The 27,186-nt window shown below is 42.8% G+C and overlaps 1 protein-coding gene across 5 annotated transcripts; it reads right to left on the bottom strand.

Moving 5' to 3' along the window:
* Positions 1-3,927: 3,927 nt before the first annotated feature.
* LOC310847097 (aurora kinase C-like) lies at positions 3,928-21,422 on the bottom strand. Of its 5 annotated transcripts, XM_083744604.1 has the most exons (10): positions 21,198-21,422; positions 18,126-18,296; positions 13,215-13,284; positions 12,694-12,769; positions 9,570-9,639; positions 8,812-9,003; positions 7,784-7,922; positions 5,837-5,985; positions 5,470-5,644; positions 3,928-4,525 (listed from the first exon to the last, which is right to left on the bottom strand). In XM_083744604.1, the coding sequence occupies exons 2-10, from the start codon at positions 18,161-18,163 to the stop codon at positions 4,352-4,354; spliced, it is 1,083 nt and encodes a 360-aa protein (XP_083600730.1). In that variant the 5' UTR covers positions 18,164-18,296; positions 21,198-21,422; the 3' UTR covers positions 3,928-4,351. The 5 variants fall into 5 exon arrangements, with proteins under 5 accessions (XP_083600730.1, XP_083600731.1, XP_083600732.1 ...); XM_083744605.1 differs by lacking the exon at positions 21,198-21,422 and having other exon boundaries at positions 18,126-19,400; XM_083744606.1 differs by lacking the exons at positions 18,126-18,296; positions 21,198-21,422 and adding an exon at positions 13,500-15,118.
* Between the last annotated feature and the right edge of the window lie 5,764 nt (positions 21,423-27,186).

Here is a 27,186-nt window from a genome sequence, read left to right as displayed (position 1 = left end):
TTATTTATTATTATGTTTATAATAATTATTTCAAGGAGCTCAAGGTTGCGTTCTTTCATCGCTTTTCAACCCCCCCCCCCCCGCCACAACAACCACCCTGTGAGGTAGGCTAAGTTGTGCTACTGTGACTGGAGTGAGGTTTTTAATAAAATTGCAGGTAATGATGTTTCCCAATCGGGGGAAAATAAATAGGCCCAGAAGCAAGAGTGGTGCAATGTCAGTTTGATGTCGGGTCTGGCAAATGACCCTGGTTTGAAACCTCAGTGACCTTGAGCCAGCAAATTGCTCTCAGCCTGTCCTACCTCACAGGATTGTTCAGAGGATAAAATGGTCGGGCGTAGGGGAGAACCAAGTATGCTGGATAAAAATGTGCAATGGAGTAGGAGGAACGATTAGGCGCCTTGCTAAGAAAGCAAGTCTTCAGAGAACTAGAGGGACAAATTTTGAATGCACAAGATTTATTTGAATTTGCTTCCAAAAACATAAAGGGAATTCAGGTGTTTTTCACACCATCGGCTGAGGTGGGTGCAAATGAAGAATTTCTGAAGGGACCGTATTATAATTCATTATCAGTAGGTGGCACCAGAAAGAACCAGTTCTTCAAACCATTGGACAAAAGAACCCTTTTGGTGAAGCAGATTTCAGTTTCTGACAAATCTTTTAAAGCCACTGTTGGTGATAAAACCAAAGAACTAGTCAATATTATTCCAGTTCTGTTACTTCCAGGTCGCCGCGGAGCACAACCTGAAAATGCTCAACCTGAAGCGTATTCATCCCGAGGTATGACTGTACATAGTTAGCCCATTCTACAAAAAAAGTATGATATACTGTATGTGTTAGTTGTGGTTTGCAAGCTATGGCTTATCAGACCTACCAGGAATAAAATGACAAAAAAATCACTTTGAATGGTCAGTGACCCTTTTCTGTGGCACTTAATGCCATTTTTGTATCTTATTTTGAAAGAGGCCACAATTAGCTTCATTTTGATACCAGAATAAGCCAAACTGGTTGAAAAAATAAGAGAAACAGGAGGATTTTTCTAAACTGATGCAGAAATTGCATTAGCCTAAATCTCGTGAAAGTCGACATTTCAAAAAAATTCTCCTGTGCCCAATTTTGGACCAAAAAAATTAATTTGAGGTTATCTCATAGGTATCTACACATAATTTTTTTTTAAGGAAATCTGAGTCATGAGATCACGGTTGAGTATTAAAATAAGGTGATTTGGCGTGGAATGACCCTCTTGCCATCTTAACTGGTGCACAGGTTATGCTACTGTAAAAACATTAGCATTTAAGGTACTACAGCGCTCTTGTTTGAACTACAACAGACTAACACAGCTACCAATAACAGGTATGACATTAATATGGCATCTGGAATGTTACTTGAAAGGAGTCTGCTTTGAGGAATGCAAATACTTCTGGGTGGCTTGGACAATAAAAATAGATGGCTGTGGGGAGGAAGAACCAGTTTTTATTTGGAATATTTACAGAAACCAGATTGCATAGTTATATTGGGCCACAATAAAAAATATAAATTTATTGCTAAGTTAATCCTCTACACTCTTCCTTGAACAGGACAGCCCTGGAATACTGTAGGCTCATTGCAATATATCAATTAGCTATAAAGGAGGTTATTGGAAGAACACAACTTTGCAGCGCCCTAAACAACCACAGATAAATAGTCCCCTGGAAGTATACTACCAGGCCAAGGTAATGCGGTTTGTGGGCAGGTGGTTTTAACATTACTTTTTAATGCTCACATGTAACCTGTTGCTACAAGTACTGTACAGGAAAATGTGACATTTTCGGAAAAGAATTTTAAAATGTCCACAATATGTTTTTACTATTGTAACCCCTATGGAATTACCTGTGGGAAAGGTTTAAGGGTAGTGGGTCAAGAAGCCTTCCATTTCGTATTTATCATCTCTTCTAGGCACTTTGGATCTGGGATATTGTGTTGTTCTGCTTGGCTTTTAAGTCTGGTGTCTAAGGCTGCATTCACAGGTGGTATTGTTCATGTGAGTTATTTGGCATGTCATCAGCCTTCTTCCACAGATGCTTCACATACTTGAGAGTGGAGTGCAGTCAGAACAGAACTTGCCAACTTCTAAAAACCACAGTAGGGCAGTGCCTTTATTAGGCTAAAAATGTCATCAAATAGTGAGCAAGCCTTTTGAGTTCTACAGAGCTCCTTAGTAGGTTGAATATCAAGCAAAGGTAGAAGAAAGGAGAATGGGAAAGCAGGCTGAAATTGAAGCCACACAGTCTGAATTGTTCCTAGTCTTCAGATGCATTTCAGCACCTATATTAGGGTAATACCTTTATTTTGTAGAAAGTTTGTAGGCATTTTAATTCCTTTTAGTCTATTGTGGTTTTAACCTTCTGTATGTTTTAAACTATGGTAGTAAATATTTTAGTGGTATTCTTATTGTTTTTTCTACAATCGAGCAGTATATAAATTTTATGAAATAAAACAACTAGAAATAAATTAGACCTAATATGGTTTTTCAATTTATTTTTAAAAAAAACTAGGCCAGTACAACTACCATTTGTTTTTAAGATGATATTCAGGAAGAGATGGCAGACCTTGGCCACTTCTAGCATCTAGTAGAGAGCACTGACAGAGAACCATTTTCACTAAGTGCTGCAGTCCTTCCAGACTATCATCCAAGGACCACATGCCAGAGGTGCACAGGGCAGGTGTCAAAAGTGAATGCAAATTTTACCTTTGAATAGTACACTAGTTTCTACACACATACACACATTCCACTCTAGCCTGCACCCAGGCAAGCAAGTAGCATTATCAGAGTTCAATGAAACATTCAAGGCAGGCAAAACCACTCAAGGAAGATGCAAAGCAGGACTGGTAAACGGGGTGGTGAGGCTGGAGAGCCTGAATTTTCCCATTTGTATCAGAGGTGTACCTAGGATCCCTTGCACTGGAATGCTGAGCAATGTGTGTGCGCGCACTCCAGGTGTTGTGGAAGGACTCAAATGCCTAACAGGGAATTTTTGCATCCACTCTGGCCTGCGCTACCAGCGGGGTCCAGTTTTTCTAATCGCTAGGAATGCCTCTGCCTGCTATACAGCATCTTAAGACTCTGAGCAACATAGATGGGTGTCTTCACTATCCATCTTTTTGACCAGACACCATCCCAGCAGAAAGCTGTCAGCATTATGTTCTATTCGACCAGAGAAGGTGATCATACAAAATGAAAATGACTGAAACACACATCTAGGTTTAGGTAGCCAATAGTTCTTCCTTCTGATTCTTTGCTTCTCACTTTTGTAAATATCTGATTTACTGCTGGCTTTGTATTTTCAAAGGAAGAGTGGCCAATTGTCCCATCACAGTAGCCCTTGATAGAACCTGAAATCATTTTGCACTTAGTACAACCTGTCCTAACTAGATACACATAACACCTTGTGTCTTCTATCTTAAGACTGTTGCAAAGTAAATGTTTGGCCTTTTCATTATATCTTGAACCCTCCACCTTTCCTTGAAAACTGAACATCTAATTCTGACATAAGTGTTCTGGAGCGCTTGAAAGCTTTCTCAATACTAAAACACTTAAGTTGGCCGCAGTACAATAAGATACAGTGGTACCTTGGGTTAAGTACTTAATTCGTTCCGGAGGTCCGTTCTTAACCTGAAACTGTTCTTAACTTTAGCTCATGGGGCCTCCTGCTGCTGCCATGCTGCCGGAGCACAATTTCTGTTCTCATCCTGAAGCAAAGTCCTTAACCTGAGGTAATATTTTTGGGTTAGTGGAGTCTGTAACCTGAAGCGTATGTAACCTGAAGCGTATGTAACCCGAGGTACCACTGTATGTGCTTTGACATCAATTCTTCAACATAGTGATCCTGAGAAAGCTCTGCATACTTAAACATTAGCTCTGGACCATCTTTCCAACTTGCAGCTAGATTGAGATTCATTAGCAAGTGTTTATTTCTTTAAAATTATACAAAGTTTAAAATTATACAAAGTTTAGCTTTTTTTCTTCCTCATTATATCAGTTCATAAAAGTTCCACAGTTAACAGTAAATTTACAAGCTAAGTAGTGACAATAATTCTTTGTAAAAGAGTGGTTTAGGAGGGATGGAACTTGTGGCCTTCCAGATGTTGTTAGACTCCAACTCCCATCTCTAGTCAGTATAGCCGACAGTCAGGGAAGATAGGAGATGGATTCCAACATCAACTGCTGGGGCACTGGCTTCTCACACCTGGTTTAGCAGAAAGCAGAAGCTTGATATTCTGGTTCATCTGCTGTCTGACATTGCAGCCAACTATCTAAAAAGACAGATGCACATGTGGAGTAATCAACAGCCTTCTGGATATACACAGGCATTTACTCTTCTGTTTCATTGTAGACAGGTGGCAAGATTCTCCTAGAGTTGGTCTTAACCCATGGGTGCGCTATTATTTCTTTCAAGGGAAGCCGCAGGGAAGGTGTACGGTTGAGTACTTTGGATATTAGGTCCTTGGCTCCATCTGACACCCAAGAAGGGAATGAAAAGTTAACCTTGGAAGAAAAGAATGTTTTAAGTTACATTTTCTTATGAAGCTAGTTGTGTCTTCTGCTTTTTTAAAAAAAGTTTAATGCATTACCCTAGTGCCAGTTTATCTGCTTCTCCACCCCCATGCAGCTTTCCTATCTGCACATCAGCTTTGCCCTAAGATGCTCATACTGTTGGACAAGGACCTTGTCAATTATGTATCTTGTACAGCACCTCTAGAAATAGGGTTATGTTAACTGCCATCCCTCAAAGGGCGACATGTCTGTGTATAAAAGGTAAAAAAGGTAAAGGACCCCATGACAGTTAAGTCCAGTCAAAGGCAATGATGAGGTTGTGGCACCCATCTTGCTTTCAGGCTGAGGGAGCTTGCCTTTGTCCACAGACAGCTTTCCGGGTCATGTATATGTACCAGCAGCCACACACTAGGCATGGGCATTCATTAAACAAGCAGTACACACACACTCACCAGACACGAAGTCTCTCAGAACTCTGGAATACACACACATTTCTTTCCACTCCAGTGTTGTGGGTGGGAGGAAACCCTGCCTTTTACTCTTTCAAGAGCAGGCAGAGGGCTCATCTTCTGTGGCACTTAGTGCTAAGTTCTGAGATCAAAGAACTTATGTAAAAAGGCAGCTGGGGGCTCTTTTATTTCCTAATCGGAAGATTAAGCACTCTGCCCTTTAAAAAGTGTGCTCTAAATAATAGAGGATGTTATCTTTTGACTAGATTTTGAGGAAAAAGCATCAAGGGTTGGCAGGCCACATGATCTGGCGGGTGGGGGCAGATCTTGATTGTGGGTTAGCCATCCTGGCTCATGGCTCTTAAGCTTGATGCTATAACCTAATGTGCCCATTCAAGGATAAACCATCAAGATTTGGGCCCAAGTTTCAAGCTGTAGATTGCAAATTCCATTTACTCTCAAAGCTTTTTGTTCAGAAGAACATACATCTTTTATTCTTCTGAAAGTCTCCATCTGTGTTGGTGCTTCAAATGGTGCATATCCTGCAAGACACTCGTAACAAAGGACACCAACGCACCACACATCGACATTCTCACTGTGTGGACTCCCCTCTATCATTTCTGGAGCAAGGTAGTCTGCAGTGCCACAGAATGTTGTCCTCCTATTTTTTTAAAAAATAAATGGGTTCAGTTTAAAATTGCCAGTTGAAATCCAGTTTAAAATGGGTTCACTTTTAACAGGACACATTCTGCATTTCACAGTTGCCAAATAGAAATTTAGCAGGTGAATTTTTTTTGCTCACATGACTCTTCCCAACAGTATTGAATTCTTAAATATATATATATATACATACCTAAGTGATGGAGCATGCACTGACCATCCAAAGTCTGCCAACTTCAGCTCCCCTCTTAATCCTAACAGGAGGTTTTCTGGCTTAATATCTCTATGGATCACTTTTAGAGCATGGCAGTACATCAGAGCATCAGATATTTCTTCCATATACTGTAGATGTTTGATGCGCAGAAAATAAAAAAAAAACAATAGGTAAGTTAATTCTGGCTGTTAACCAAGACTGCATGCAACTGTACATAAATTTAGCAGTGAGACTGGATTAAAAGTGCACTCACTGCTACTGTAATGCACAATAAGGTTTCCTCTATGAGTCTGGGTAGAAAACTTATGATTTTCCCACTGTAGAAAGAGTTGGGTTTACATAGTGCTGATTGGCCAACCATTGTGTCAGTATCAGAAAAAAATCCCTGGAACAGGGTGTTGCACAGGAGAGTTACAAGGGCAAAATAGAGAGGCTTGGAGGGCTGTATTTCATCCCATGGCGTAAGGTACTTGACCATTGCACATGATGTTCTGACCCCACCCACTTGTGATTTGGCTCCACCTACCACTAGTAGGCAGACTCCAACCTCTTCCCCCCCAGCCAAGATAATGTGGCTTTTGGCGATTCTCATCCTTAGGCTAGAAGCGGACCCGGAGCAATGGTTCCAAACTACAAGAAAGAAGATTCCACCTAAACATTAGGAAGAACTTCCTGACAGTAAGAGCTGTTCGACAGTGGAATTTGCTGCCAAGGAGTGTGGTGGAGTCTCCTTCTTTGGAGGTCTTTAAGCAGAGGCTTGACAACCATATGTCAGGAGTGCTCTGATGGTGTTTCCTGCTTGGCAGGGGGTTGGACTCGATGGCCCTTGTGGTCTCTTCCAACTCTATGATTCTATGATTCTAGAACTTCATTTAGAGAACTACTAATGGGGTCTGGAGGTAAATATTAAATTCAGTGCACCTCCTCTTCTCAAAAGGAATCTCCTTAGTCCACTTCTTCAACTGAAACAAAGTCATAAGAAACTTAAATCTGTGGTCACAGGGGGATGACCTTAAAGTCTGCTGTGTCTGAAGTTTGGGTGCAACTCAGCTTGCAGAAAGAGGTTTGTATGGAGCTTGAACAGATAAAAGGACCTACAGATTCCCAGACTGCTAACCGCAATATCCTTTACAGTTTAGATTGATACATTTTAGGTTGCATCCTGTTTGCAACTTATTTCTCACACTTGGATTGAGTATGAGGCCATCCTTGATGTATCTTCTGAGAGCAAAGGGGAAAGTATGGCTTTTTTGTTTCTCCAACTAGTTAGTTAGCTAGGACTATAGAATTCTTTCCTTTCCAGAATGTCCTTCTGTTAATAAGCATAAGCTTTCTTATTTTATACTCCGTCTCAATCTGATTACCTTCCAATGAAAGGCATGCTCCAATCAAAGACTCTCACTAAAGGCAACTTCTGCTGTTGCATAAAAGCGCCATATGCTAACTGGCCCTTAAGCATTGGTGCAATGGGCTATGCCATCCTTTATGCCCAAATGTCTTTCTCCATCTCTGAAAGCCATGGCTTGGTTATTTCACAATGTTTGGGGCCAGTCAAAGCTGCTTCAACATCATAGACGGTATGTTGGTTTGCAGCTGTAGAACCAAATCAGAAGATGACACAGACAGACACACATAAACGGGCTTGGCTTTGCTCTCCTCACAATACATTTACCTACCAGGTTTTCTTTAAGGAATATCTACACCCTCTGAGGCACATTAGGCCAACAAACAGGGTTGGCTCACCCGTGAGGTGGACTGAAGCAGCGGCCTCGGGTGACTGAATCCTCAGGTGGCAAAACGGGAAAGGCTGCCCCACCAATAAATATTGACTACTCCAAGCTCACCAGCCATATGTTCTATGTTTTGCATTACTTCATCTCCAGCCAGCTCCTTGTGTAGAACAGTAGCCTTTGCATTTGTACTCACAGTGGCTGTTCTGATGTCATCAAAGTGTGTTTTCTTCTGTAGCTCCTTGTACAGTTCTCCTCCTGGAGCATATTCCAACATCAGAAAAACCCGGGTCTGGTCATGGAAGTAGTTATACATCCTTAAGATATTTGGGTGTCTAGGCAGATTTTTTGTTTAAAGGAAAAAAGGAGAGGACCTGTGGTTTAGGTCACATAAAAAGTAAGTAGCTGTGATAGGTAGACAAAGTACACACGGTCTACAAATGAATGTACTAAGCAATTGCCCCATCCAGGAAGAAGATACTATTGAGATACAAGTTGTGTTTGGATCAATCAATGCATGCTCCCTTGGAAGCAAATCTCCATTATGTTCAGTGGGGCTTACTGTTAGGCAGGTGGCGGGCATAAGATTGCAGCTGTAACTAAGGTGCACCAACCTGGTGTCCTCCAGATGTTTTGGACTACATAACATCTACACAATGTTTCAGAGGTGATAATGAGGCTTTCCATGTTTTGACAGATTTAGCACAGAGCAGGTATGCAGACCGCGTGGCCCTCTAGATCCTGATGGACTATAATTCCTCAACATGCTCGACCATAGCAAGGTTCCTTAGCTCAGTGTTAAGCATCTGCACTGCATGCAGAAGGCCCTACCTTGTAGCTGTTATGATGCTGATGCTGATAATTTAAGGTAATTAATTAAATTTGTTAGCCGCTTTATCTTGCCCAAGGAAACACAAAGTGACTCACCAAACCACACAGATACATTAAAACAAAAGGGGGGGGGGAGGAGACACATTAAAAAATCAGTGCCTAGCATCTGCAGGTGGGGTTAGGAAAGACTACTGTCTGAAACTTCTGAGCTGCTGCCAGTTAACACAGACATAGTACTGGATGAACCAATCATTGGGTCACCAACTCCAACCCCCTACAATGTAAGAATCTCAGCTAAAGCATCCATAACAGATGGCTATCCAATGGTCTGACTCTGTATGAGGCAGCTGCCTCTGCATTCAGTCTGATAGGGCGGTGTCCTATTCACTTTACCTGAGGTGACTTAAGATTTCTATTTCTCTTCTGAGCTGGTGCTCTAGCTGAGATTTTTCCAGCAATGATTTGAAAATGACTTTCAAGGCCAAGATGAAGTGAGTTTTTTTCTCCCGGGCCAAGTACACCGCTCCAAATCTCCCCTTGCCAAGTGGCTTGCCAAATTCAAAGTCTGAGGTGCCCCACATTTTCCTGTAAATCAAAGGGGGCAGTTAAAATCAATTACTAAACCAAGAGAACCATACATTTCCTTTACCAGCATGATAATATCTGGATAATCCCCATCTCTGATGTAGCACTGCTGCTGTCCAAGATGATGGACCCACGTGAATGTGCTCAGGGGCAAGTTGGCCAGTGTGCTCAGTGACCATGCTCACATCATCTACACAGGTGTGTAGCATGTAAAGGGGGAGAACTCTGAAGACTTGGGCAGAGGTGTCACAGGTAGTCCAAGCAGGACATGCTGGAGTAGACTGACACGTAATTGCAAGGCAGTTTTTTTATGACTGATCAGGGGCATTATGATTCAAATATGCCACTGAGAAGATTAAACAAACATCCATCAAGATATTGCACCTGTAAAGGAACTAGAAGAAAGGCAAAGGTTGACAAAAGGTACATAACCACAGAAAAAAGCATGATGTGTGTACAAGATACACGCACTTAGTTTCTAATTTGGTATCAAAGCCATTCTTAACTGCAACATGGCAGAAGATTCCTCCAGTGTAATAGTCACCACGACACTTTTAAATAGTTACCTGGGAAACAGAGAACCAGAGTCACGTTTGGCATTTGCTTGAGATACTTTTTCTTGAGATGCATTTTCTTCTGCAACAACAATTGCACCAACTTAGAGGCATGATGTGATGGGCAGTAGTTACGGATCTAGTTAAAGTACTTTTCATGTAACTGAATTGCTGTACAGTGGACCCTCTGGATACGAATTAAATTCATTCCAGGGGTCCGACCACAACCTGAAAAGTCCATAGGCAGAGGTGCTGCTTCTGCGCACACGCATGGCGTGATTGAATGCGCATGTGCGTGCGGCAAAACCTGGAAGTATACACTTTCTGGTTTGCCGTGTTTGTAACCTGAAAGTTCCATATCCAGAGTAACTAGAGGGTCCACTGTATACTTAACAAGTACTTTTTCAAAAGCTGTTCCAACTATATAATTGAACCACTTTTGTTTGTCCTTAACTAGCATAATTTAAGAATTTTATTCCTCCATTTGGGCGGGGGGCAAACATGCTTATGTAACTCGCTATCATACTTAAAGCTCTATATAACTACAAACAGAAAGACACAAAATCATTCACTAAGAAGAAAACAAGCATGTTTGAAATTATCAGCAGAAAGGTGTGGCGATCTCCACCCATTCCATGACTACCACTTGTAGTTGCTCTGCCTACAATAAAAACACATACACACATAGTGACATAGCTTTATAAAAGCAATCCAAGACTAAAGGTTGCCTATGTTTGCTGCTTCACACTCAGCATCCTTTTTCAGGGTGTTTTTCTACATAAGCAGCTAAGGAGTTCTTGTTTCAATTAGCTTTATCAAGTGAATGCAAAAATCTAAATTACAAATGTTTCTCCTCCACAAACAGTGCAAGAGGCTCCAAGGTGATTTAAGCCTCCCGAGGAAACACTAAATTGCACTGCAGTGGTTTTACAAAAGAATTACAAACCAAACAATACTGTTAATATGCTGGAAGGTATACTGTTGTTTCTCTGCTTACAGGATTGCTATAGTAAAACACAGCTTAAGAGAGAAGGGAGCAATAAGGAAATCAGTGTACTGGCACATAATTTTGTACTAAAGGAGGAGAGAATTAGAGAATTATAAAAGCAATCAAGACAGAAAAAAGACCTCCAGTTCTGGAAAGAACTAGTAAGTGCAGCACTAAGAACACAAGGAGTGCTGGATGAGGCCATCGGTTTCAGCATCTTGTTTTCTATTGGAAGCCTGCAAGCACGACCTGAGGGCAACAGCACTCTCCCTTCCTGCAGTTTCCAGCAACTGGAATTCAGAAGCTTACTGCCTCCAACAGTGGAGATTGAACGTAGTCATCAGAGTTAGGAGCCACTGATTGCCTTATCCTCCCTAAATTTGTCATTTCCTTTGTAAATGCTATCCAAGTTGCTGGCCATCACAGCCTCTTGTGGGAGCAGATTCCATAGTGCTTGGGAAGAAAGATATCCTAAAGAAGACATGAAGAAGCAGAAGACAAGGAACAGAGCCAAGAAACGCAAGAGTCGACCTCAAATTTCCTACATGGTCCTCAAGAAAGGAATAGCTAATTCATCTTGCCTCTTGCCCTTGAAGCACAAGGGAAGCCATCTTTTCCTACTAAGTTTGGGGCTTATTGGGATGAGAGGTGGAAGTTGCATCATAAGGTACAGGAAGCTCAGGCAGAATGAGGCAGTTACCTCAGGAAGCTTATTTTGAGTATCATGAAAAGGCAAATTGCTCATTATTTCATTTATTATTGTGCCCCCAATGAGATACATTTATGGGATTCTCTGCTGCAAAGTGCTGAAATAACTTTTTCAGACATGACATTGATGGTTCTGCTACAAAAAACATGGCAAGATGTCTCCATATTGCTTAATGGATACAAATGTCACTCATAGACAGCCACTCCCTCAATGAAAGGTTGTAGGGCTAGTGGGGGTCTAACATGTTTCATCTCCACAAAGTTGAATGCAACTACAGCAGCCATGATTTCATGCAACCCGTTTGCAACTGCTGTCTTGGTTATAGTTCTGAAAGTATGTTTAATGCTGATTAACATCTACATACCACCTTGTCAACAACAAAAAAACTACTGTAAATACTATCTGGACAGAACTAGAAAATTATATAGAATCCATCGAATCCCTATATCCTACTGCAGTGTTTATCATTGCAGGGTATTTTAATGCACACATGGGAGTCGTCAATGTAAATTTGTACACCCATTACAATCAGATTCTGGAACCAGATATTTACTTTGCCAGAGGTACCTCCCGTCTGTCTAAAGATCATAGATGTAATTATTCAGGGCTTTGTTTAGCCCAAGTTGTAAGGCGGAGGGACTTGCTAATATTAAATGGTGTGATAGAGGGAGATTGGCCTGGGGAATATACCGACTTTACAAAGCATGGAAGCAGTGTGATAGATTATATTGCAACCTCACAATTTGCGTATTAGTTTGTCATGGAGTTTGAGGTGGGCCATAATACTGAAAGCGATCATTTACCTTTAACAATGGTACTAGTAGGCCCAGTATTTAATCATTCTTCCCCCAAAACTCAATCTGTAATGCAAACTTAGGTGTGACTGTAGGCAATAGTATTAAGTGAACCCCAGTACTTAATCTAGCACTGACCCTCCTTCATACAGATGACTTAAAGGCTATTCATACTGCTATTATCTCAGATACCTCTGCTGCTGAGGCTATGGATTTATTTAAGATCTTGAATGACAGGTTGCAAGACCACTTGAGAACTGAGATCAAGAACAGTGGCTCAAGAAGATCAGTGGGATCTTCCAGGTGGTTCAACAAAGAGTGCAAGCAAGCTAAAAGCCAGCTGAAGAGAGTTTACTGTAAATATAGGAACTCTAATTTACCCCTCTTAATTAATGAATATGTTTCCCTCAGACAGAAGCATAAACTTCTGCTAAGATGGAAAAAAAACAGAAAGCCTCTCACGATAAGGCCATCTCCCTCTTCTGGCGTACAACTGATTGGTAGAAGGTTCCATTTGTATTCCACTTCTGACAGCAAAATATCTCAGGCCAGCCCAGAGAGCTTACCAGGATACCCGACCATGGCTCTGTGTCAAAACAACACAGATGCAGAACAACATACAGTATGAAACGGCAAGCAACGTACCTTTTGGCTCCAATCTTCCTTTGTCTTTGTTGAGTTGTTTTCTTACAGGTGTCTGCTGTACCGCTGAGCTGGCCATCTTTGTTTTAGGAATAAAAGCATAAAGGGATGAACCAAGAGATTATCTGGTTGCCTATGAAAACAGGATGCTGGACATGATAGGACTTTGGCTTGATGCAGCAGGGCTCTTCTTAGACACCTTCTCCAGGGGCAATTGAATCTTACTTAAGCACTAATTACAGGATAGTATAAACCACTGCACTTGAGGCAACTGGATGGTTTGGGTGTGGCTAGGCAGGCTGTGTAGCATACAGACAGCTCTGTTCTCCAGACAAGAATACCCACTGGGCTTCCTCTGCCTGCTCCCAGCATTTCCACTGTGGGGGACTGTCTCAGTTTGCCAAATGGTAGGGATGCCCCTGCACCAACTTGTCTAGAATTTGGGTTACTGTATGTTGGAAGTTTGGTACTTGGGCAAGGCCCGATACACCTCAGAACCTGAGACACAAAGAGCAAAAACTTACGATTTCTTCCTGAGCTGAGCTTTGACTGTCACAACAGGCTATGTTGGGCTTCCAATGCAGGAAGAAGGAGCTACACAGGGAAAAAGTAAAAAAGTCTTGTGGCATCTTACAATAAAGCCTTGCTAATTTATTATCACACACGTTTTTGAGGACCGTTTTTGAATCTCCTGATGTCATGTCACATGACATTAGGCGATTCAGTTTCAAAGTAAAAACTGAAAGCAGCCTCTAAATGCACTCCAAAATCTTCCTTTGTAGCCCTGGCTTTGATTTATGCCCCGCTACCACAATTCCTACTAAATGGAAGCACCACTTTGGGCAGGGATTAGCTCCGCTCAGTGCAAGTGCTGCCAATTCCAGTTCCTATTCCTGCTTGCAGAGACACAATCAGAAGTTCACTCTAAGGCTGCCACTTGTTCATTTGAGCCACACCTTTACCTGCCCTACACTTGAGATCAGAGATATGCGTCAGATGGGGTGGGGGTGGGGAGAAGATGGCCATACATACAAATACCTGAGATTGCCCAGACCCAGTCTACACTGACCAGCAGTGTCTGCGTGGTTTCAGGTGGAAGTCTTTCCCAGTGCTACCTTGGAGCTGCCTGGGAGAAAAGCTGATGACTCCTAGGGACTGAAGCAGTCCCCCCCCCCAAGTATTTTTTGAGTGGGCCAGCCCCTCTCAGTTTCCATAGGGTGTTCAGCTCTGCCCCTAGCTCTATACATTATTGCACTGGGCCCTCTCAATCCTCTGGAGAAGCTGGCACCTTTGCCTAGGAGAGACTCTCAGACCTTTTACATTCAAAGCAGTTATTCTAACACTGAGCTACAGCCAATCTCCATAACACTTATTTTTTTGCTGCATTGCACCAACACTGCTATCACTCTGGGAATTGCAACAAAGGAAGGCACCAGGTGTACCTGTATGGAGTCGAAATGCATTGTTGTATGGAACAGGAATTCACTGATTTACCTTCTCATTTAAATCAGCTGAGGCAGGATGGGGAGTGAGAATCTGGTTAATATCCCCAACATCCTATATACCCTCTTTGTTGAACGGGAACTGGTTCAACTAGAGCGGGGGGTCAGCAAACTTTTTAGTGGGGGGCCAGTCCACTGTCCCTCAGACCTTGTGGGGGACCGGACTATATTTTGAAAAAATAATGAACGAATTCCTATGCCCTACAAGTAACCCAGAGATGCATTTTAAATAAAAGCACACATTCTACTCATGTAAAAACACCAGGCAGGCCCCACAAAGAACCTAGAGATGCATTTTAAATAAAAAGACACATTCTAATTATGTAAAAACACGCTGATTCCCGGACTTTCCGCAGGCCGGATTTAGAAGGCGATGGGGCCACGGGCCTTAGTTTGCCTACCCATGAACTAGAGCAATGATGTCTAATCCCAGGTAATTGAAAACCCATCACATAAAACAAGCAATTATGCCAAAATATCAGCACTAAAAACTTTTCAAAATGCATCATTTAGAAAGCATTCAATTATATTTAAATTAATGTCCTTCAGAAAGTACTTGTTCTCTTAAAATCTACAGAGCTAGGTTACTTGGCATAGCATCCCACCCACCCTGCAACTCCTATATTCATAGTTCATTACCTAATAGACCAAACCAATTTGCAGAGTTCTTTGGAACTCCAGAAAAAAGCAGGATTTCAGTAGCAGCCTTAGTGCAGGCTTTTTCTACAGTCACTGTCCTATCAGCTCAGGCCTTTCTCCTCCTTCAGGTGCAAAGACTGGAGCCAAGATCAATTCTTAAAGTCACACAGTTTCTGGGAGTTGAACAACTAGGTACAAAGGGTTTCAAGGCTCCAATGCCTTTAATACAGTGGTACCTCGGGTTACATACGCTTCAGGTTACAGACTCTGCTAACTCAGAAATAGTACCTTGGGTTAAGAACTTTGCTTCAGGAAGAGAACAGAAATTGTGCTCCAGCGGCGTGGCGGCAGCGGGAGGCCCCATTAGCTAAAGTGGTGCTTCAAGTTAAGAACAGTTTCAGGTTAAGAACGGACCTCCAGAACGAGGTACCACTGTACAGGGATGGAGAAGCTACAGCTCCCATTGTGCCTGACTGTGGGACATAACTGGCCAAGGCAGAGGGAAGTTGGGAGTCCAACAACACCTGGAGGGGCTGCCCAGTCCTGCCTTAGATAAAACTCATAATATAGCTACCAGTGGCAATGCCTCAAAGCATGGAATGTTCTTTACCAGAGCTGTAAATCAAACATGACTGTGATGACTTTGTTAAGTAAGAGGTCACAGGTTCCCACCCCTATTTCACTTGTTATGTAAATGACAGAATTTTTATGTGCCCTAAAAGGGTGTGGAGGGCAACTGCAGCTGTAATTCTGCTCTCCTCCCAACCTTCTACAACTTTTAAAGGTACAGGGAAAATGTCCTTTGCATTTAATCATCTTTGTTGACTCATCACAAACCTCATTCTTGAAAGCAATTTTTTAAAAAGGTCCATCTGGGTGAGTGGTGAACATGCAAATTTGCTGCTTGTTCTACAGCAAAGGACAATTGAGAGGGTTCATTAGATCAGTTAGCATGGGGTGGAACAGATGTGAAAAGCAGACCCCCCAAGTGTCCCTATTTTCCAGGGATGTCCCTGGTTTAGAGAAGCCATCTCAGTTTCTGATTTGATCCCATAATGTCCCACCTTTCCTTAGGATGTCCCTATTTTCATTGGAGAAATGTTGGAGGGTATGGAGTTATCCGACCCCTGAGCCATCTGAAAGCAATCCTGTATAGGGAAGTTTCTTTAAAAAATGTTTAATGTTTTATTATGTTTTTACATATGTTGGAAGCTGCCTAGAGTGACTGGGGCAACCCAGTAAGATGTGTGGGGTATAAATAGTAAAATTATTATGGAATGGGACATCCCTATTTTCATTGGAGAAATGTTGGTGGGTATGGAAAAGGTAAATTCATGAATGATGAACATAGCAGAGCTAAAAGGTGTACTGTTTTTCTATAAAATGTTGATGGTGTACAGATGTGGCTCTAATCTTTGATCTGATATTAATACATTTGCCACTTGTTTTTTTTCCCTGGCCCTGCTCCTGGGCCAAGGCTTCTAAGTCTAAACAGCTTGAGTTTCCACCAGGCTTAGGGCTGTCAATTGTTTTAACAGGTCCTGCTACTGTACCTTTAACAAAAGCCTGACAAACAGAAAGTAAGTAGCTGGAGCTTTCTCCAAAGCTGCATCTGTCAAATTTGTGTGTGTCAAGTTGTTCTTAAAGGCAGCAGAGCAGGGACAGTGAAGCTGGCAACCCTAGCATTCACTCGTGGATTCTTTATTTGTTCAATCTAAAAGGACATAAAAGGGGAACCCAACAAAGATTGTGAAGCAGTTTACAACCAGGTGAGGTGTCAGTGTGACCTCCAGTTCAAGAGAAAAGAGACAAGCAGAGCCGGCAGCTGCCTCAGGCCAGTGGCGTAGCGTGGGGGGTGCAGGGGGGGCCGGCCGCACCGGGCGCAACATCTGGGGGTTAGGGAAATCCACGGGTTAGGGGGCGCAAATCCGTGGGTTAGGGGGCGCAAATTACTTGCCTTGCCCCGGGTGCTGATAACCCACGCTACGCCACTGCCTCAGGCGGTACCCAAGAGAAGTGGTTCTGAAGAAGAAAAGGAAGCCGCTGCCCCAATGCTGCTTTGCATGGCGGGGTTGCCATAAATACTTCCCTTCTTTGTCCTCAAGGTGCCATGAGATCAGCAAGCCTATTCGCCAAGCTCCCAGAGAGCAGCAGGGCTATAGGAGAGCAGCCAGCTACTACCCCACTTCTACCACAGCTTCACGCAGTACCTACGACAATCCTGCCTTATAAAGTCCAAGTGGGGCAGCAGCTTCCTCTTCCACCTTGCCATCTCCTCCTCTGCCTGCCCATCCTTTCACTTTCTCGCCTTCTGCTTTCCACCACCTGATTCCTTGATTTTTGCCTTGGTCACCTCCTCCACTTGACTTCGTATTTCAAATATTACAGGACTAAAGGTAAAGGTAAAGGGACCCCTGACCATTAGGTCCAATCGTGGCCGACTCTGGGGTTGCAGTGCTCATCTCGCTTTATTGGCCGAGGGAGCCGGCGTACAGCTTCCGGGTCATGTGGCCAGCATGCTCTGGCGAACCAGAGCAGCACACGGAAATGCCGTTTACCTTCCCGCTGGAGCGGTACCTATTTATCTACTTGCACTTTGACGTGCTTTCGAACTGCTAGGTTGGCAGGAGCTGGGACCGAGCAACGGGAGCTCACCCCATTGCGGGGATTTGAACCACCGACTTTCTGATCGGCAAGTCCTAGGCTCTGGTTTAACCCACAGCGCCACCCGCGTCCCTATTACAGGACTACAATGGATCTATTGCATTCATGTGCCCCCACTTTCTAATCCCTGGAGCTCAAGGTGGTGTGCATGGGTTCTGCCCTTCATAATTTAATTCCCACAACAATCCTGTGAGGTAGGTTTAGGCAAAGTGTGTGTGGGGGGAGAGAGAGAGAGAGAGAGAGAGAGAGAGAGAGAGAGAGAGAGAAAGAAAGAAAGAAAGAAAGAAAGAAAGAAAGAAAGAAAGAAAGAAAGAAAGAAACTGGCCCAAGTTCACCCAATAAACATCATGGCTGAGTGGGGATTTGAACTCTGGTCTCTCAGGCCCCAGTCTAAACACTACACAACACTCTTTAGAGTTAAGTCATCCCTGACCACTGGCCCTGCTGGGAGGTGGTGAGTGCTTGGTGCTGTACAAACCATGGAAAATATCCTAGTCAGGTTGCATGGTGGGTGTGGGTTTTGTGGTTCGCCTCAGGCACCAAAATGCATTGGGCAGGCCCTGGGGGCAAGGAAGCAGTTGTGAACAAGCTTACTAGAGAATATGTCCAATTGAACTCTATGGGACCCACTTGTAAGAGTAATCAATTGCAGGGTCATGGCAGCACATGTGGTCTAGAGCAGCATTCCAGTATGTAATTTCTCAGGCCTGCAGTTAGAAAATCGTTTTGGTTTGAGACAGCTCAAATTCTTTATGCTCTCTGTTGGTTCTGGTCAAACAGCTTTTGCAGGTTTTTGAAACTCTACAAGAAAAAAGTGCAACTTCTGTTTTTCAAGGGCAAAAGTGGAACGGGTATGCATTGTAGATGGAATCACCTTTTAAAAGGGCTTCAGCTAAAACTGTATCCATCCTGTGTTAATTTATGGCTTAATTTGAATGTGGCCTCACAGAGTGTTCTCCACCAGGGGGCAGAGCAGTGCTGTGAATGGTGCAGAATGGACATAATTAATTGTGGAAAGCCACTGTTGGACTGATAACTAGTGGCTTGCCATTATTTATAGCTGTTCATCAACTATCATACCACATTCTGCCCAGAATGACTCTTCAGTCTTAGCCAACTCGTTTTGTAATGTTGTTGGCTGGGAACGGTTTTAGAACAGTTATAAAACAGATATTGGCTAATGCCAGTATCTTATGGTGCTCTAGATCGAAACAGGCTTTGGCGTCCCAATAAATCCTACATACCCTTAAAAGTAAAACAACACAAAAATATTGTTGAATGCAGGGGGGTTGGGGTTGGATTTTTCTTTCATGGGAAATCCTTTTGGGAACCACCTAATTTCCACCTCTGCTATTTCGTTTGCTTTTTTATTTTTGTTTTTAAATAAAGAGCTTTCATTTTTAGGACTAATTCATAGTACTTTCATGCTTTGGTCCTGTAGGACAAATAGCCAGCTTTTAGGGTGTGTGTGTGTGAAGGTTAGATTTGGGGAAACTGCGCAAGGAAACTTCCTCCCCATTTAGTGTCATGGCCCTGATCTAATCTCAGGCCACACTCCTAGAATGGCTGCTTTTAAATTTAAACAAACCAAGAGATCCTATCTTGACTCTCCCACTGTTTCATTTACTATAAGCCCTGAATTATTCAGATATTTACAATGCAATCCTAGGCATATCTGCTCAGAAGCAAATCCTACTGAGTTCAATGGAACTTACTGTGTGTGTAGGGATAGGAATGAATCCTAAAATGGAATCTGGGTAAGGAAGGGATCGTGGCATTTTAAAACTATTCCCCTTTCCCCCTTATCCCTTGCCTTCTTAATTAATATCTGTGGCATTTCTCATTTGCAGTGCCATTTCCCCATAAAAATAGCTGGAAAACAGCATTTTGGGAGGGGGGCAATACTAAAAAAAAGTATTTGGCCCCCAAAATCAAAAGGCCCCAAAAGAAAAGCGCAACAACTTTTCTGTCTGAATTTTCACTGTTTGAAATATGGCAAATTAATAATAATAATAATAATAATAATAATAATAATAATAATAATAATAATATGGTTGTGGGCAAGATTTCTGCATTGCAGTGGGTTGGATGAGATGACTAACATGGTCCTCTTCAACTCTGTAATTCTATGCTTCTATAAGCAACAAAAGCGGTTTTTTAAAAAAACTAGAACTTTTGCGGTATGAAAAATAGCAAGATTTCAACAGGAAGTAACTGGGTGGACACTGGTTAGAAACAAAATAGTATGTCTGCCCTGAAACTTCTGTAGCTGCCAGCTATATTGAAAACAGGACTGTGTATAACTGCCTTGATACCATGATGAGCACCGATCACAATGAATGCACAATACCAAGGATATCTGGAGGGGCCCTTAGGTGGCTGTATGTCACTGGTCTTCATCTGGTGGGCCAAGACCCACTAGTGGCCTGCAGCCTGATACTGTTGAATGGTCTCTTTAAATTTGAAGGTTCATTACTGTTCCACAAGATGTGTATGTCTTTAAGGGCCAGAGCAAATAACGTGACCCAGGTTTACAGCTGTGAAACAGTATAGCAGGTGCTGCTAAGTTGTGTTAATTAAGCTGTGTCAGGAATTGGGTATAGTATATAAAGAGCAGCACCTAGCTCTCTCAGTACCCTGGGGGTTGGGTCATGCTTTTTGATATGTTTAGTGTAAAAGGAGTTTTTGTTATTGTTATTAAAAGCTTGTTAAAGTTATTTTTGAGTTCCTTGTAATGCGTGGTCTCCTCAGGAAGCTTTCTGCAGCGCAACTAAACTGCAAATAGCCAACATCTTTAAGCTGGGCTGCAACAGTAGCATGACCACCATGCAAAAATATGGTAAAATATTAAGAAATGGGTCCCCCAAAATGCAGGTTTGGGTTAAAAGTAGGTACTGGTTCTTGAAGAGGTTCAAGATAACCTGCTCTATGTGACCTCATGCCAGACAAGTACAACGGTTTGAAAAGTGAGATATTCTTGCAGCGGAAGGAATGTGAAGGAAGATGTGAGAAAACTCACAAGCGTCTTTGGTGCAGTTTTTGGATCATACTTGAGTGGCGTACAGAGGTTCAGTTAGGTCTGCATCATCATGGACAAGCAGAGTTTTTCATTTAGTCTTTTCTTTGCTCAGTAAAGTTCCTGTGCTGCTGTTATGAGCTGCATGCACATTCCATGCTGCCAACGATCTGTACAGAAGTTGCTCTTTTATTTGAGTGGAACCTAATAGAAACAGCTGGCTTTGGCTTGGGCTGGAGAATAGAGCCACTCACGAACAGAGGTGCCAGCCTGCTGTTCGAAGTGGCTGTCAGAACGTGTTTGCTACGCCAAGGGCAGCGTCTGATCTGTTGGCAACTGCTGAGTTCGCACTGTCACAGCCAACGTTAGAAAAAGGAATACGAGGTAGATTAAGAGGTGCTGTGTCTTCTCCCATCCTGTTCCTGCAAGCTGAGATGATCTTTATTCTGGTGCACGACAAGAAAATAATAGCGAGGGCTAGGGAGGCAGCCAGACCCCCACTAGGGCAGCAGCCAAGGAGAACGTGAATTATGTTGTTAGGAGATAAGGGCAGGAGAAGGGTAATGGGCTCAAAATGGACAGGCCTGGTCCAGCACATCTTTCGTTAGGCAAAGATAGCTGTTTTGGACTTAAGTAGTTATCCAAGTACACTACAGTACAGGCAATATGTTGCTATGGGAACTAACCATTTTAGGAAACTCTTTTGGAAGGAGAGAGCCTTTTGGGAATCAAGATTTGCCATCCCTCCACTGAGGCTGATGTCAACAGGCTGTTTGTGGGTGAAAAGGAAGACGGCAGTTTGAGACAGACTAAGGCTAAGAATAGACTAAGGTAGACTAAGAACAGGGACGCGGGTGGTGCTGTGCATTAAACCACAGAGCCTAGGGCTTGCTGATCAGAAGGTTGGCAGTTTGCATATGTGCTGCCGAAGCGAGCACCAGAAGGTTGGCAGTTTGAATCCCCATGACAGGGTGATCTCCTGTTGCTCGGTCCCAGCTCCTGCCAGCCTAGTAATTCGAAAGCACTTCAAAGTGCAAGTAGATAAATAGGAACCGCTCTGGTGGGAAGGTAAATAATATACAGTGGTACCTCAGGTTACAGACGCTTCAGGTTACAGACTCTGCTAACCCAGAAATAGTACCTCGGGTTAAGAACTTTGCTTCAGGATGAGAACAGAAATCGCGCGGCAGTGGGAGGCCCCATTAGCTAAAGTGGTACCTCAGGTTAAGAACAGTTTCAGATTAAGAACAAATTAAGTTCTTAACCCGAGGTACCACTGTATAACTCCCGTTGGTCATTTTTTTAATGCCACTCTAAGGCCACATTTATTTACACATTGGGCTGAACTGGGCTGTACTTGGAAAAATAAATCTTTAGCTGCTGCAGGATTGCTGTTTTGTGGGGATTTTTGGGGTAATTGTGTTTTTATGCTTTGTAAATCACCTTGTGAGGGCAAAGTACTCAGTAAGGCATCATCATCTCTCTCATACACAAACACAAAATCACATGTGATCTGTAGGGTGGGAAGGAGTAAGGTATGCTCACACTCATTGGGGCAGTTGTGATTGAGAAGAAGCACTGGCATGTTAAAACACATTAATGTTTTGTTTAATAGCAGCAGCAGCAGCAAACCTGCTCTTTCAAAGGCAGGTTTGCGTTTTACTAACTTCTGTTTTACTAATAACTTTCTGTTGGGAAAGATTGAGGGCACAAGGAGAAGGGGATGACAGAGGACGAGATGGTTGGGCAGTGTTCTCGAAGCTACCAGCATGAGTTTGACCAAACTGCAGGAGGCAGTGGAAGACAGGAGTGCCTGGCGTGCTCTGGTCCATGGGGTCACGAAGAGTCGGACACGGCTAAACGACTAAACAACAACAACAACAACAACTTCTGTATAGTTTATCAGAATATTTCCTCTTCTTGCCAGTTCCACACATTTTTATCTTAAATTTTGTGTAAATGCAAAACTAGCATATAAATCTGTGTCTTTATCCAGGATATCATCAGTTGGTTCTGAAGGCTGATGGAAGGCAAGATGGGACAGATGATGATGATGATTACCAATCATCAAACCATGTGAAAAAGAACATGATTCAGAAGTCATTATAAAAATACTGGGATGGGTTTGCTTTGGAAAAGTCTGCTTTGGAAAAACATAGCTGTGTGTCTAATCTGTTTCCTTCCCATTTGCTTCAACATTTTTAAAATTGTTTTTAAAAATGCCAATCATGAGCTGTTGGTTTTGTAGCCTGCATTCTTGTAGGCGTGTTTTTCTTCTGTTGCAGGCAATTCAAATAAAAGTAATAAATTACACTTGTTTGGCTGTTGCAATCCTTTCAAGATGTTGCATTTTCTTCAGTAGATGTAAGGAACATATGGTGGAAGAAACATCTGTGGTGAAACATTTTTAATGTTCAAATTCTGCACGCAGATGATCCCCAGATGGAGTGATGTGTGTCCTTTTGAAGGCAGAGTCTAGCCCTTTCTGGAAGGAAAGCCTGTTTAAAAGTGCCCAGTTTTCTCTACTTCGTGTAGGCCGAAAGAGCAATATTTTCAGTTTATTGAAAGGATGGGGAGCTTGGCACTCCCCAGGTGCAGTTGGACTGTAGTATGCATCATCTCTGTCCACTGACCACGCTGGTTGGGGTTGATGAGAGACAGAATATTGACTAGATCTGAAGCAGGGGTCAGCAAACTTTTTCAGCAGGGGGCCGGTCCACTGTCCCTCAGACCTTGTGGGGGGCCAGACTATATGTTGCCATGATTATGAACCGCATTTTTGGCAAAAACCCTTATTGGAACCAACCCCAACATTGCCCAAATGTGATTTGGGGGATATTATCAGAAATATGAATTTGGAGAACTGTTATATAGGTGATATAATGAAATTCAGTTAGAGGGGATTCCAGGAAGTCAGTTATCAATGTAACGAGAATTAGGTATTTGAAGAAACAATTTTTCTTTGTGTTTAGTTTATTGTAGTGGAATGTGTTTTTCTTTGTTGTGTGTTTTGTTATGTTATTTTTTGTGATAAATGTTGAAAATCAACAAAAAAAATTGAGGGAAAAAAGTGATGGGGGGGGTGTTCCCTTATACACCCATGCTACTTCCTTTGCGTTTTACGTGCTGACAGCTATTATTTCTCTCGTAAGGCAGGGTGGGCGGCTGAAGTATGTGCACCATTCCCGTCAGCCCTGGAGACCATGTGTGCATGTGTGGGTGAAGGGAAAAGCCGCTGGCCATGCTGTCAGGCCAGCGCCACTCAAGCAAAAATGTTCTTTTCCCCCGTGAGGGAAGACGAGGCGGCAGCGGCGGCGGCTGTTTTACCTTTCCATGGCTTGCACCGTGTAGCCAATGAGTGGCCTCCCCAGTGGAGCGCAGAACTGCTTTGGTGTGCAGCCACCCAGGTGCGCCCTGCGTCCCCCTATGGGGACCACCACCACAGACACTGGCGGGTGTTGCTCCCGAGGCACCTCCAAGCCCCTGCCACTGCCTTTCCTGAGGTCAGTCGCCAGCAGCTCCATGGTGGAAATCCGAACTGTAGCTCCTTTCCCTCTTCCCCACTCCCCACCCCAGAAGAAGATTGCTGCATGCACGCAACGGAAGAAGGGGCTTGTCTTGAGCAGCCACCCGCTTCACTTTTGATCCCCAAGCCTGCCATCGCAAACGTGCAATGTCGGCTGCCTGGATTCCCGGGCCGTCCGTGGGCCAGATCTAGAAGGCAATTGGGCCTGATCCGGCCAGCGGGCCTTAGTTTGCTGACCCATGATCTGGAGGGTTACATAGGCTCCCCATCCCTTGGTTACTGCCAGTGACTGTTGATGATTCATTGGTAGGGTGGAAGGCAGGGTGACCAAAAGAATGGATGGAACCATCAACTTTGATGGCCAACAAATCAGATGGCTTTAAAAGGGGATGGGATATCATTGGCTGCTAGCAGGGATGGCTATGCTCTGCCTCCAGAGACAGCAGCTCACCTGAATGATGCAGAATGCAGAATTGCACTAACTCAACAGTTTCCATCAATTAACGACATCTGTTAAGTCTAGCCAGGATGTAATGTTTTCAAATGAACCAATTCTTTCACATTTGGCCGCTGACTTCTTTATTAAATGAAGAGACAGCAGATTGTGCTCACATGCATTTATATTCCGTACATTTTTCAGAACACCAAAATGTCCTATGCAGATGGCACACAACTTTCTTAAGTGGAGGTTTTTTTAAAAAAAATCTGCTCATGATAGATGCATCATTTCAATTTAAAAAGTGATTCACCATGTTTGAAATGAAGCACACATATTGCATGACTCATGCTACCGGCTGCAGCCTTTTCAAAGAAATTTTCCAGAATAACGGAAATTCACTGTTAAGGGATGTATTCCAACCTTCACTTTTCATTCCTGGGGCAGCGGAGAGAGGAGTAAACAACCCTTTTAACAAAAACAATTAGGAGTGTGGTATCTGGTCAATTTGTGCTACAAATGATTGCAGAGATTAATCAGGTGCATTTGCAAGCTGAAACTCCAAATATTCACCTTTCTACTGCAAGCTGCACTCCAGCAGTGAGCATCCAAAGGCCTCTGCTTTGCACCCATCCTCCTAAGGGTGGCCCATCACTTGATCGCTAATGAGCTACGGAAAAAGTGGTGGCAACAGAGCCCACAGGAAGGCCACTGGAGGGGATGAAGCTGAAGAAGAATTAAGGAAGAGCATTACTTGATCAGATCAATCTAATTCAGCACTGTATTTCCCACGGCAGCTGTAAAGCAAGCTATGAATGCAATAGCTTTCCCCTGTTGTTTCCAGGATGTGAGAGTTATCATTATGGCCCTACAGTAACACGGCTACTTATCCTCCATACATTTATTTAACCCCACTTGAAAGCCGTCCAGTGTAGTGGCTGCTATCACACCTTGTGCAGTGACTTCCATAACTTAATTATGTGCTTTGTGAAGAAGCACCTCCTTTTGCCTGTTCTGAATTTGCTGCCAATCATTATCATTGGGTGAACCCAAATTCTAGTATTAGAAGAATGCATCTCTTTCCATGTGCCCCCCTCCAGTGTACATTGCCTTCTCCTTGGGGCAGGTAACTGAATTTTTGCTTATGCTATTGTGTAATGCATCATACACCTTGAAGGCACTGCACAATAACAATTTAATCGCTAAATTTCTTGGTCATGAATTAAACACGTTCTTGCTGGATATTATTTGGTAATTACCAATACTGCACAGCAGACATAAGCACACGGATAGCTTTGACCTGAAAAAGCTTCCTATTCCAACACCACTTCATGAAACTGCAGTGGCACAAACAATGACCACTGATAACATATGGAAAATTCCTGGAGTGTGTGTGTGTATGTTGTGAGCGTGTGTGTGAAGCTATTTGGCTGTATGCATTTCATACTGTAATTTTGTCAGTACATGTGCTCTTATCTGTGGGTGGACTATTTTTGTCACTCAAGAATGTGATAGTGTGAGCCCCAAGAAATAATATATCAGCTACTGCAGATGACTCACGTAATTAGATAATTTTGTATCAGGATGATTGCTTGATCTCCGAATTTTACTATGAAATTATACTTTCAACTGAGGGCTCGTCCACATGCTTGTCCCGTGTTCGAGTGGTTTCCTGCTTGACCCACAATTTCTAGGCACGGGTCCAAGTCATTTTCCACTTGCCCCGCTCCTTCCCAGGGAAAATCTGCTCTCTGGCGCTATATTGTAGCAAACGTCAACCTGGAGAAAATCCAAATGGCTTTTTGCTCCGAATGAGTGCTAAAGAGCAGTTTTCCCCAGGGGAAAGCATCAGGACAAAAGGGACTGTGGATAAGCCCTGAGTTGAGGAATTTCCACTGATTTAAATATATGAATGTAGAAGAAACCACATAAATAAAGAATAGTATTATGAAGTGGCTCTCTGTTAATAGAGGAAAGGCCTACATTTCCAACAATATGACTGGATATGAATAAGAATACATCTGTGTTCTGCCACAACAAAAAATCAGGTTGGTGTTTGCATATCAAAAAACCAATCTAGTTCTATCCATGGCAGAGGAAGATATCAGTATGTACTTGGATGCAGCCATACAAGTTTTCAAAACTGTGCAGCCAGATTTCTTCCCTAAAGCAGATCAAATAAATGTGGCCTTATGCCTCGTTTGTGTCTTATTCTAAAGCCAGATGAGTTTGCATCCCTTCATAGAAGGAAAAAAAGAGCAATTTCAAAGCTATTTAAAAAGCAGTGTCAGCCAGCCAATAATCATCCCAGAGCACTGAGACAACCAACTTAACTAAATATTTATCTGAACAGGATTTGAAGGTGCTCAACTGACAACCCTATAATATACTTTATCTGATCTATGAACAGTGAAGCGAATAGTCTTGACAGGCTGAATCCTGTAAGCCACAACCGAAAAATAGTTGGAGTAGACACTAGAATTTTCAGCTTAAAGGCAAATCATACATGGTTCAAAATAATGATTGAAAGTGGGGTATATTTCTCAGATCATGTATACAATGTACAATAGATAACTTTAGGCTAAGAACACCATGTGAATAGCAATCCAGAGTTGTTAGTCTTAAATGTTAGTTTGATGTTCCTGCACAATTCTTGAAGTATGCATATGGCTAAAACATCCTGAAGCTCAGAGACAGAAGTCACAAGCAAAAC

This window comes from Podarcis gaigeae (genome assembly GCF_964106915.1).
Source record: "Podarcis gaigeae genome assembly, chromosome: 6".
Taxonomy (NCBI): domain Eukaryota; kingdom Metazoa; phylum Chordata; class Lepidosauria; order Squamata; family Lacertidae; genus Podarcis; species Podarcis gaigeae.
Note: the sequence above shows the minus strand (reverse complement) of the source record. Positions and strands in the feature narration are given on the sequence as shown.